This window comes from Enhydra lutris, unplaced genomic scaffold (genome assembly GCF_002288905.1).
Source record: "Enhydra lutris kenyoni isolate GAN:26980312 unplaced genomic scaffold, ASM228890v2 scaffoldscaffold1, whole genome shotgun sequence".
NCBI classification, from domain to species: domain Eukaryota; kingdom Metazoa; phylum Chordata; class Mammalia; order Carnivora; family Mustelidae; genus Enhydra; species Enhydra lutris.
In genome coordinates, this window is record NW_019154085.1 from 15649305 (window position 1) to 15662722 (window position 13418).

General features: G+C 40.7%; 1 protein-coding gene across 1 annotated transcript in view; it reads left to right on the top strand.

Moving 5' to 3' along the window:
- LOC111143804 (inducible T-cell costimulator) overlaps positions 1-3951 on the top strand; it is a 57408-nt gene extending 53457 nt beyond the window's left edge. The window contains exon 6 of the mRNA XM_022497700.1: positions 2319-3951. Within this exon, the coding sequence (XP_022353408.1) occupies positions 2319-2359 (41 nt within the window). The 3' untranslated portion in view covers positions 2360-3951. The remainder of the gene's footprint in view (positions 1-2318) is intronic.
- Positions 3952-13418: the final 9467 nt, after the last annotated feature.

The following is a 13418-nucleotide window of genomic DNA, read 5'->3' on the forward strand; positions in this document are numbered from 1 at the left end:
TTTAAGTTTTTACTTTCTGCAGTACATTGAAAACAAACATTAAGTCTGTAAACCACTATTAAAAGTAAACAAGCAGAAGATTCACAAGCCACTGTTGTATCAAGGCAGTTTTCCAACTAGTATTTCAAAAACTGAGATGATTCTAAGTCTTCCTTGGTAACAAGTTCTTTAAGTCACCTGATGAACATTTACTAGGTTTTGATGAAGTGCAAATTACTGAGTTGAGGCATGGGAGATACACAAACATGTAGAGGAGTGTTTTGGGCAGAGATTTGGAAGAAAGATCTGGGCTGGTGCTCCCCAGGGCAAGGAGGAGGAGTCTGGGAGCCTGGTGTTATTCTGATGAAAAGAAAGTACAAGATCAGAAAATCTGCACAAGGCCAGTTAGGCGTGACTTTGCTTTTTTCCATTCAGAGTGAACATTGCCAATTTGAGGGTCGCTAAGCATAGAGCACCTAGAAAGTTTGAAGCATCCCTTGTGGAAAATTATAAGTCCTATGCCTTTGAGGTTGGGATGAGTTGAAGGACTTAATGAGGAAGTCCCTAAATTTTTGCCACCATTCAGTGGTGAAAGACTTGTAGAAATGGATGCAAACAGCATTTGTAATCATGGACTTAAAGCATGGGAATGGAGTTAATGCTCCTTCAGTCTAACTCTTCATTCATTGGGTGAGAGAATCAGTTATGTCCAGGATGTTCAGTGATTTCTTTTGCTCTCTAGAGATTTCCTACCATAGCTTTGTGACTAGCAAAGAGCGTGTGTTTCATGGCTTTGCTGTTGAAAACAACAACTTTTCTTCTAATCTCCCTGCTGATGATAATGTGTCCATTTTAGCTCAGATCCCTGAAAGCAGACCCTGAGACAGAGACTTGAGTTTATAAGTAGTTTATGTGGAAGGTGACCCTAGGAAAAAAGGGGTGAGAGAGCAAGGAGTATGAGATAAGCAAAGAGGAAAAGCAAATCAAGGTTGTATTACTGAGATCTCAGCTGGAGGCCACAGAACTTCTGAGAAGTGTTCAGATGTCTCCCAGAATTGTTCTTCTCAAGGATGGCAGGTGAGGTATCTATTCGCTGGCTCAGAGTTGCCTGCCAGAGCATCCTGGAGCAATGCTCTATGCTTGGAATGGTGTCTCACAAGCCTTCAGAGAAAGCCCTGAGGTAGAAAGCAGAGAAATGCATGGTGGTGCTCTTGTGCTAGAATGGACAGCATGTGCCGAAGTGTCTACCCAGGCTGTGGCTGAATCAGATGTGGGAAGTTTCACACCCCACCTACCAAGTGTAATAACTGAATATGACCAGAGTGCAAACTTCTTGAAGGTAGGTAGGGTCTCTCTGTATTCTGAAACCACCAAGCAGACACAATTTCAAGAAGAGCATGTCTCAGTTGCCAATATTTATTGTATGATAATTATATACTTAATATCATGCTGAGTAATCCGTGGTGGGTAGAGGGAGGGGAGACTCAGGACAGACCTCGTGTTCAGTCTGTAATGTCATTGGGAAAGCTGATGTGTTTGCAGAGAGGGTGGAATCATGTGAAAATGTCAAAAGTACTCAATTAAGCAAGTGTAGTGTTCAGATAATGTCTATTACAAGAGTCAAAAGTGGGCTGGGAAAAACTTCACGGAAAATGTGGAACTGGTGCTGAGTCTTGAAGCATACAGAAGAGCTTGGATGGCATGTGTGTGTGTATAGGAGGCAGACCAAAGGGACAAACATGTTGAGGGGAATTGGAATAGAGTGCTTTTAAAAATGTTATGCTGCAATGTCTACAATAGCCAAACTATGGAAAGAACCTAGATGTCCATCAACAGACGAATGGATAAAGAAGATGTGGTATATATACACAATGGAATACTATGCAGCCATCAAAAGAAATGAAATCTTGCCATTTGCGACGACGTGGATGGAACTAGAGGGTATCATGCTTAGTGAAATAAGTCAATCGGAGAAAGACAACTATCATATGATCTCCCTGATATGAGGGAGAGGAGATGCAACATGGGGGGTTAAGGGTGTAGGAGAAGAATAAATGAAACAAGATGGGATTGGGAGGGAGACAAACCATGGGTGACTCTTAATCTCACAAAACAAACTGAGGGTTAATGGGGGGAGGGGAGTTGGGGGGTGGGATTATGGACATTGGGGAGGGTATGTGCTATGGTGAGTGCTGTGAAGTGTGTAAACCTGGCGATTCACAGACCTGTACCCCTGGGGATAAAAAGATATTATATGTTTTAAAAAAATAAAACTTAAATAAAAAAAAAAAAAAAGAAAAAAAAAGAAAAAAAAAATGTTATGCTGCATGTCGTTACAGGCACGACTCATAACTTGGAACTCTGTGGCACCCAGGCATGAACCATGCTGGTCAGCTCCCCCGTGACGTGAAGTGCAAGATTCCCACATTCCCTGGACCACGGAGAGTAACACTTGATTGGAGTACATACATCTTCTGCCGGTGTTTTGTTCAACCTGGATCAGTGACTCTATCAGTCAAAAGGGATTTTAACAGGCTGCTTCAGTACTGTTGGGTTACCAAAACACCTTCTTGCAACTAGTTTTACAGAAAGCCCAGCTCACGTGTGCGCAGCAAACAGACTTCACTGGGACGGAATTCCTATCCTCATACCTGCTTCTAGCAATGCACTAGCAAGTAAAACAAACACATCTACCAATATTTTTAAGAGAGGCTGAGAGTACTAAGTCTGCAAAGCAAATGGGCAGCCGAGGGCCAGTATCTGCATTTCACTAGCAGACTACCTCTTCTTCCTGTAGGAATGAGCATTCCTTTCTAATGAGATACTGGAGGGAGATGCTTCAAAATTAGTTAGTTTATTTCTGAGGTGTTGACATACAACCACACTTTTAAAATACATTAGTACACAGTATTCTTTTCAAACTTCTGAACCCCAGTCTCCCACTCCAAGGTTTAGATGTCCTCGTCTGCCTTCAATTTTCCTTTTTAAAATACTTCTATGCGACCACTTGACAGACATTCTGAGTAAGGATCTAGGTCTACATTTCCCCCCTCTACTTCTCAATAAAACACATATAATACATACTTAGTTGCAGCCTAATGAATATCATTTGCCTAGATTCTTCCTATAAGAATATTTTTGTTCCAGAAAGACATCTTATTTTCCCAAATTCAGTAAAAATGATTTACTTTGTGGACTTATTTTGACCACAGTAGTGGTAAAAACAAACAAACAAACAAACAAACAAACAAAACCCCTACACAACAAAACATTGCCCAGAAGCAGAAGGGACTTTATTTTATGATTTTATTTTCTACCATTAGCTATGTTTTCATGGTGCTATTAATAACAAGCCAGGCTGTTTCTGCAGAGCATATTAAAATTGCAAAACAAAAGCTACCAAAATCATCTTTCCCTCTCAAACATTGTCCTGGAGAAAGAGCCAATGATTCACTCAGCAGAAAGCTATAGTTCCTGGAGGTCACTTCCCAACTATAGCCACGATGACCCCTGGGCTTTATAGGTTGAAATGATCCTATCAGCCTGGAGCAGCCCTCCAGACATGCGAGGGAATTTCAAGGGTTGAGAGACTCCTGTGAGCCAAGGACAACCATCTGCTCTCACCCCCAGTGGCAGAAGTCACCCTGGGGATCACGGCGAGTCCACCTGCATTTGTACTTCCGAGGTCTGGGAGGAAGCACAGATGTCTCAGGGAACATCAGCATGATTCCCTCTCCTAGGAACCATTCAGCCTGGAAAATGGCCCTGGCCCTTCAGGATAGGCTTCCTTTGAATACAATTTCGTTGGAAAGATTCCTAAATACTCATAATATGTGATTGGTCTTAGCTGGGTTATTTTCTCCACTTCCTGTTTGCATGCCCAATGTTTCTGAAGCAGCCAGTGTATGTGCAACGATATTTTTAACTTTAGGTCAAATGGTGTTGTTTGGTAGTTTTAAAATTTGTAGGTGCCTGCTTCTAGCATACTTTAAAAGTGAGACCAGGTATGTCATTATGCACACTTATGTTGTTGTAAGCGTGTATAATGCTGGATGTGTACAGTACAGTACTGCATTTGTAATTTGAATCAAGTATGGGATTCTGTTTCCAGCTGACTTGGACAACCTGGTTGGCTCCGCAGAGGTGTTCCCAGAGTGGCCTGCAGCTTGCTGGATGAGGGGTTGGAGTGGGGAGTGGAGCCTTCATGTGGGGTCCACCTGGCCTGGTGGTCCAAACTGGGGATCTGAAGCATTCTCCTCCTCAGCACTGGACATTTCAAACTGAATTATTAAAAGATACAATTTCTGTGAAATAAAGACTTGTTTTAAGAGGAGCTACTCATGAACTAGATTTTAGCAGTAGTAGGAAACTAAGGAATAAATGTTTGATATTCAGCAACTGAAACTACCTCACAGTGTTTTCTTGGGGGGACAGAAATGGTTGCCTTGCAAACTAGTGCTTGCAAACTTGACCTTCTTTACGAACTAGCGCTTGCAAACTTGACCTTCTTTACAAACTAGCGCTTGCAAACTTGACCTTCTTGAAGGTATTATACTGCTCGGAATAGTCCCTCTTTGTTTTTTCTTTTTCCTTTTTAAATATTGAAACAACCACAGACTTGTAAAAAAGCTGAAAGTGTAGCAGAAGGACTCTTCTTTTCCTCAGTGAGTTTCTTGCCTAATGTCCTATTCACCTCAGAACAGTGTGTATTTCTTAGAGACAGGAACATCCTTGTCTCCATAACCACGATAGGACCACTCACATCAGAAAGTTAACTCTGATACATTGCTGCCTTCTCATCCTCAAGCTGTATTCAAGTTTGTCTGGTGTCCTCCTGATGTCTTTTGTAGCGGAAGGTTACGTTCAGAATCTCCCTTGGTATTTAGTCGTCATGTCTTTGTGGTGTCCTTCAGTCTGGCAGATCCTCAGTCTAGACTGGCATGGCCTTGACTTTTGAATATTGCAAGCAGTCATTTTGTAAAATGTCCCTTGATTTGGTTTAGTCTGAGGTTTCTTGATAATTAAAATCAGGTTATCGATCTTTGGCAAAAATAGTTCAAGAGCGATGCCGTGTTTTTCTAGCAGCATCCTGTCAGGTGGCTCATGATCTTGATCTATTACTGATAATGTTCATTTTGATCACCTTGACTAAGTTGGTGTCTGTGAAGCTTCTCCACTGGAAAATACTCTTTTCCTCTTTATAGTTAACAAGCAGTTTGTGGGGAGGTCCTTTGAAACCTTTAAATCGTCTGTTCCTTGTCAAATTTTCAATGTATTCATTCGTTCATTTTTATCTGTATGGTTTCCTGTTCTATGCAATGGGTAAACATTTGTTATGTAATTATCTTATTCTGATGCTCACTTTATCCCATTCCTGGCCTGCAGGAACTCTGTTTAGGAGTCCTTCTGCCACACCCCCCAACATTCTTTCCGCACTTCCTTGCTTTCTGGCAGAACAAGATACTCCCCGCTCAGTTAGTGTTTTCACAGTGCTGGCATCAGCCATTTCTCCAAAGAGCCCTGGTTTCTTTGAGTAGCCAGTGGTTTTTAGAATCCAAGATCTAGGCATTAGTAAATGCTCATTACTATTAGGGTTTCCCTGCTCCTAGGACCTTTGGTGGACAGAACCAGGATACACACACACACACACACAAACACACACACACACATGTAACTGTGTATGAATATATGGGTGTATATATGCCAATATATGTATATATAATATTTATATATATTATTTGAGTATAGTTGACACATATTACATTAGTTTTGGGTATAAACACAATGATTCTATAAGTCTACTTTATGCCCTGTTCAAGACAAGTGTAGCTGCACTCTGTTTCCATACATCACTATTACAAGATCACTGACTATACTCCTTATGCTATACCTTTCATGCCCATGATTTCTTCATTTTAATGACTGGAAGCCTGTATCCCTCTCTCCTTCATCCCCTGCCCTCTGGCGACCCTCAGTTTGTTCTCTGTATTTTATCATCTGTATATTTAAATATAGATGTAACTGTGTGTGTATTTGTGTATAGACCTATATATGTATATATTATTAGAGACATGGAAGTGTGTGTACATTCATACCCACACATATATATACACTTTTATTTCTGTATTTATTTCTGTATCTATCTATATATGTTGAAATACATGGGATCATACCTGTACCTTTAATTCTAGTGTAACATTCCAGGGTTCATTTCAAATTTATTCCTTTCTATTCTTGGCCCTCTTAGGACAGTGAGAACCCTGACTCTTACCATATTTGCTCAGTCTCACTGTATGAATCTCCCATCTTGGTTGCAGGCTCTCCCTGACATGGTAGCTTCCTTCCTTTGCCTGGGCTCTGACTCCTCATTCCAGGTTGCCCAAGCCTAGAATGAGTCAGTTTGAGTTCTGACTCCTGGCACTGGGCTCTCCCACTTCACAGATGCCCTTCTCACCCTCCTTGGGCTCTAACATCGGTGGGGGGGGTTATCCCTAACTTCAGCTTGGGGCCACAGTGACTCCCTTGCACTGGGGTGGTTCACCTTATGGCCCATGTTTTACACTGGCTGGCAGAAGTTATCCTTCATGTTAAGTTCTAATCGCCTACTGTGATTACTGGTTTGATGCCCTTTACTGGCATCTATTCCTTCCCTGTCTCACATCCTTACATCCCCATTGGCGTTTCCTTCACTTCTCACATAAACTGCTTACTCTGGAACTTTTGTCATAGCCTCTACTTTTGGGTGAACTCCAACTCAGACACTTCCTTGTCCCTCCAGGCCTAGGGCAAACATCTAAGGCAGTGAAATAGTCTGTTATCAAATCTAGAAATAACCCTAAATACCGATTCTTGTGAATTCTTACTTTCTTGGTCTTCCAAGTGTATCCTGTGTCATTTCAGGGACATGCTCTGACCATGACTAAAAATCATAACTTCTCCCTCTTTCCCCTTAGCATAGTGCTTCTTATGACTTTTTCCATTTTTAAGAAGCTAATGGAGGTGATTAGGCATATTCAACAGGAATCTGATCTCTGCAGGTAGAGTCAGACAGAAGCCTCCAACCAACCCATGGACATCCATCACCAACCCCTCTCAATAAGAAAGGGCATTCATTGAGACAGGATTAAAAATGAATCTCAGAGGGTGCCTGGGTGGCTCTGTCGGTTAAGGGTCTGAATCTTGATTTCAGGTCAGGTAATGATGTCAGGTCATGAGATTGATTCCTGCGTCAGGCCTCACACTGACCACGGAGTCTGCTTAAGATCTTGAGATTCCCTCTCCCACTGACTCTCTCTCAAAAAAAAAAAAAAAAATTCTCTGGCTTCACAGGGAGAGGTTTTTAGTCGTTATGGTAATGAAGACTATAATGGCATCTAAGTAGGGCTCTTTGAGAAAAATACTGAATTCTACATGTGACTTCTCCTTTGTATGATTTCTCTCTACTCATTTCTTCTGACTCAGTGGTTATAGTTCAAAACGACGACAGCTCGTCTAGAGGACATGGCATTCTTCCAACAGTATTCCAATAATTTGGAAGTCATGATGAAATGTTCTCTTGAGCTGGGCTAGGAAGAGGACTTGATTTCACTTTTTTTTTAAAGATTTTATTTATTTACTTGACAGAGAGAGAGATCACAGGTAGGCAGAGAGGCAGGCAGAGAGAGAGAGAGAGAGAGAGAGAAGGAAGCAGGCTTCCTGCTGAGCAGAGAGCCCGATGCGGGACTCGATCCCAGGACCCTGAGATCATGACCTGAGCTGAACGCAGAGGCTTAACCCACTGAGCCACCCAGGCGCCCTGAGGACTTGATTTCAAAATGCAGCTGAACACCCTGTCATATCTAAAACATCAGAAAAATTACCCTAAAACCCCTAGAATAAAATCAAGATACCTCTGGGCCAACTCAGAGTTACACTGAAAGAGGTGACACGCCATCAGAAATAAATTTTAACTGAAAACATGGCTCTTCTCAGTCTTTTGAAAATATACCAAAATGGGAATATGTTTCATTCTCAAAGCACAACAAAACTTCATTCACAAAACTTTTCCTCAAAGCTTTCCACCAAGCTTTTCCTCATTCTCAGTGCCTCTTATATATCTGCAGACAGCTCTCAAAGCAGCTCCTCCCTCCTTTTCTCCTCAAGTCTTTTCCAAGCTACCAGTACATCTCTTCCGTTCCCTCCCTACATTGTACCTTTCAAAGCACCTGATAAAATAGCTCTCTTCCTAATTCACATTGTACATGTATAGGTTTCCTATCGCTGCTATAACCAATTACCACAAATTGTGGTGGCTTAAAACAACACAAATTTGTGGGGCACCTGGGTGGCTCATTCATTAAGTGTCTACCTTCAGCTCAGGTCGTGATACCAGGGTGCTGGGATTGAGATCCCCACACTGGGCTCACTGCTCTGTGGGAAACCTGCTTTTCCCTGTCCTTCTCCCTCTCTCACTCCCCATTTGTGTTCCTGCTCTCACTGTCTCTTTCTCTCAAAGAAATAAATAAAATCTTTAAAAAAAATTGTTGTTCTTTTATGGTTCTGAAGGCCAGAAGTCTAAAATTGGTTTCACCAGCCTAAAGTCAATGTGTTGGCAGGGCTAGTTCTTCTGGAGACTCATGGGGAGAATATCTCTCTTTCTCCTTCTCTTCCTTTTTTTTTTTTTTTTTTTTTTGCTTTTCCAAATCTTCTGGTGGCTGCCAACATTCTTTGGCTTGTCATCACTCCAGTCTCTTCTTCTGTGTTCTCACTGCCTTCCCCATTTCTACTGTGGCATCTCCCTCTGCCTACCTCTTATAAGGATACTTATGGTTGCATTTAGGTCCCACCTAGATAATCTGGGATAATTCCCCGTCTGAAGATCCTTAACCAGTCTCATCTGCAGAGTCCTTTTTGTTATACGAGGTAATTCACAGGTTCCAGGGATTAGGACTAGGATATCTTTCATGGGCCATTTTTCAGCCAACCAGAGTTCCCTAAACACCAGGGATTTTGGGGGTGGGGAATCCTCTATGAATCTTGGTTTCTATACTTAGGATTCCCCATTCTCTCTTCTAGTTCTCTTTCGGAAATTCCATACCCTTCTTGACAAAGCACCATATCACTTCCCTTAGGTTTCCTTTCCATTGCATCCACCAAAAGGAACTGAAGACCACTGTTTTGTTTGCTAGTTGGTCCATTATAGTAAACACATCCCTGAAGAACAGACTATACTTGGGAGTAAGTATAGTCTGAAACCAAGTTAAGAAAGGACTCTGTTGCCTCACTTAGCCAAGAGCCCACCCTATCCTTTGTGTCACTGGATTCCCATTACTGTGAAATAAAAATGTTTTTCTTTCTTTATCTGGCAGGGCCTTTCAGAGTTCTAAAAGAAGTTGACATTAGCTTTTAATGGTTGTTCACTTTATTAATGTGGGAAAGAGGCTGGACTTAATGAAATTATTTTGGGTCAGAGTTTCCCCTCTAATGGAAATCAGGGTGGGATTTTCTATTTGCCTCCATCCCATGGTATATATTAAATGCTATGGGATCTGAATTTATTTCCTAGCAACAGTCAAGAAAAATGGATATTTCTGGGAAACACTCCTCTTTTAATATAAGGAAAGCCAAGTGAATGAACATGAGAAATATGGGAACCATTGTCTGCCTTCCAGTTGAAGCTTGGATTCAGTCTAGCTTTTCCCAAACAGTGCTTTGAGAATAAATATTATTGGTATGTGAGGACCCAAAGAGTGATTTAAAGTAATCAAAGTGCTTCTTTATTCTTTTCTTTCCTGCCCAATCCTACTCTTATCTTAAAGGAGCAATTACTTTATGTTGAATTCTAGGTTTCAAGCAAAATGTTACAGAAATCCAATTGTCCAGATTTTCAAATGTTTAGAACAATCAGCTTTATATGAGCGAAGGCAAGGTCTGAAGTTTCAAATCTGATTACAATGAAAAGCATTTATAAAGCTCAATGGAACAACCACAGAATCTCCCACATGCTGTCTAACCACAGAATTTCCAAGGATCCAGACAAAGTCAAACCTGATAGATGGTCTGAAGAAGTAAAATGATTTCTCATGCTTACATTCTTAGTGAGTATCAGAAGCAGACTAGAAACTGTGCCTTTTACTTTTGACACATTGCTTATCTCTTTCCACTTGCTTTATCTCACCTAACTCAACTTCCCATACCTAATTTCCTTTCCCTAATCACTCATTCTCCCCTCTTATCTCCCACTTTTACCACCCACCAAGGCAAGACTAAAGAGGTTAAGGAAGAGGAATCATAGGGCAACAAGGGGGCAAGCAACATCTATGACAGACGATGTGTCAATTCCAGTTTCCTTCTCACTCTTCTTCATCAAGACCACTCCCCATCTCCAAGCCCTCTGCCTGCCCCGCAGGACCAGTGTTCTCCCAAAACCCTATTTTGCCCCGACACAAGAGACACTGGTGTAACCTCCTTCTTCCTCCAAGTTCTAGCCACATTTGAGAAGCTCTGGCCAAAAACTGTTTTTGAATGAAAGGATCAGAGAAGATGAGGGCTATATACCTGAATTCTGGGACTCAGACTCTATCTTTTCATTCTCCACTAAATCCTTTCAGTTTAATTGCATCTCTACTGATCACCATCTTTGCTAAAACCTGAGAGTTATACAGTTACCTCATCACCACTCCAAGTGATAAATAACTTGCCAGGACTAACCTTGGTCTCTAAGAATTCTGAGTAAGAGAAATGGTTACTGTCAGTCACTAAAGTTCCAGAGCCCTACCTTATCTGAATCTATAGTTTACTCTGATACTACAACTCCAGCCTGTGTAATCCACCAGTATAACTACTAACCTTCAGGCTCTGGGCCTGCCACTGGTTTGGATTTATGGAACACACACACACACACACACACAAACACACACACACACACACACACACAAATATACAATATTATATATGTGTGTGTGTGTGTGTGTGTGTGTGTGTGTATATATATATATATATATATATATATATATATAAAATAAGCACAATTTAAAAGATGTTCAGCATCATATTTATCAGGTTAATGCAAATTAAAACTATGATAAGATAGTACTACCCACCCACAGGTATGGCTAAAATTGAAGTATGGAGATGGATATGGAGCCTCTGGAACTTTTATTCATTGCTTGTGAGAGAGCAAAATGGTAAAGCCACTTTAAGAGACAGTTTGGCAATTTTGTATAAAGTTAAGCATACACTTTCCATATGATCCAGAGTCCACTAATAGGAATCTTCCCCGAAGAAATGGAAATACACATCTTCAGAAAAGCCTGTATTGAAATGTTCATAGCAGCATTATTCATAATAACTGAAAACCACCAAAATGTCCATTAACTGGTGATATTCAGGCCCAAAAATTATGGTAGCTCTACTTGTGATAAATTAGGAAATGATCCATTTAAGCATTAGATTTAATTGTTAGAATCTCAACTGAGACTTTCAGAAAGAATTTACAGAACAGAAGAGAAAAATGACCCCCACCCGCACAGATATACCCCATGACTGAAGAACAAAATGGAGAATGAATTTCTTCTCAAAGCCTAGAACATCCAAAAGCTGAGGGAAGACAGTAATGCTTTAAGGATACAGGCAGAGAAATCAATTTTCGTTAGACTTCTAGGAAGAAAATACTCTGAAACAGTCATAGGAGCTTCAGCTTAGAGATCTACTGAGGCTAAGACTCTGGCAGACAAAAAAAGAAAAAAAAAACGTGGAAAGTAGTAACATCATTTCTAGGAAATGGATTTCAGGCCCAAACAATTCTACCTCAAGAGGTAGGGGCAGGAGCCATTGTATCGTAAGGCTGAAAATGCTTGCTCGGAAATGGGTGTGGAAATGATGGTCTAAATAGATACTGTGCTAAGCATGGCACCAGGCACCAGAAACAAAAGACTTGAAGGGGAAGCGGCAATAAGATCTTCTGGCTGGTACAGTAACCACTGTAAGTTTCTACACTTTCTAAGAAGGCTACAAGGTCTTTAACACCTCTCTCTGAGAAAAGCTCTTGGATGCTCTTAGATTTTTCCCTCAGATATGACATTAACCCCTTGGGAGAAATTAGTCTCTTATGAGAAATTTCTCCCAGTTCAGTTTAACTTCATAGTTATGAATTTTAGATAACTGACATCAGTTGACTAGCATCCTGAAAAGACTAAAATTGAGATCTTCTCCTCTCCGACTCCTCTCTTTCCTTCAGTACCACTGCTTTGCTGCCATGATCTTTGGCCCCATTAATGTGGATCTAGACTATGTTTGAGTTTGGGAAACAGTTTCATCTTAGATAAATTTTCTAGGGGCTGGGTTTTGTCTTATTTAAAATTTCATGAGTGTAGTGCTACTGCTGTGATAATCTGGTTATGTCTTTGGGTTCTTTAAATATCAGAGAACATAAGAAATTATGTTCATTTTAGTGATAAAAATCCCAGGCAGCAGTGGTTGAGAGAACCCAGACTCTACCAGATATCTGAGCCTAAGTTCTTTCACTGAGCCTAAGCAGAATAAGAACTGGGGAGAAAGAATTAAGGATGTTAATTCTTTCACCCATTACATTATTTGAATTCTAAGTTGCAATTGAATTTAATCTTTTGACTTCAATTTCTTCTGGGAATTTCAGAATGGGAGAGAGTTTATATGCAAATTTCAGGCACCTTTATGTTGCGGCAAACTTATTAGTGGAATATGTTAGTGTTGCCATTTAATCATATTGCCTAACCTCTGGTGAGCTATATTGGGCATAAGTTGGGATGGGAAACAGAGGGAGCAAATTCTCAGCCTTAGATATAGTGTAGATTTGGAGTTAATCTTATAAATATACTATTGGGAGCATTTTTATTCTTCTTACTAGTAGTCACAGGAGGGTAACAAAGGAGCAGTAGGTGGTATTGAGGAAGCCGCCCATGAAGGTGGAAACAAGATTGCCTTGAGCAGCTGATTTCCCCTCTTTCAGAAGATTGTCACTCCCTTGGTTGTTATAATTCATGGTGAATCCCAAAGAATAAGATAAAAAAAAAATATAGGAAATGATGCAGGAACCTGCCCCCTTCACCTTCCACAATCTTTTCTTTTTTAATCAGAGGGTCTTTAGCTAACACCCATGTCTTTTACCCATCTTATCTCTTACTCCACCCCTTCTGATAATAAGAGACATCTATTAGCCCATGTTGCTTCATTTGACAGAGTTGATTTATTACAATGTCCCAAGAACCGGGGTGCTAAGTTTTATTATATCCTCTCCATCCTGGCTCAGTAGGAGGAGGAGATCCTAGACAGTGTTTTATTTTGCAGATCTTAAGTTTTTCCCTCAAGTGGGCTTTCCTAAGGTCTACCTGGGTAATGAATGGGAGATTGCACAGTAGAAAGTGTCCGTACAATATTTTTATTGTGTAAATGACCACAAACCCCACCCCAGCTTTCATAAT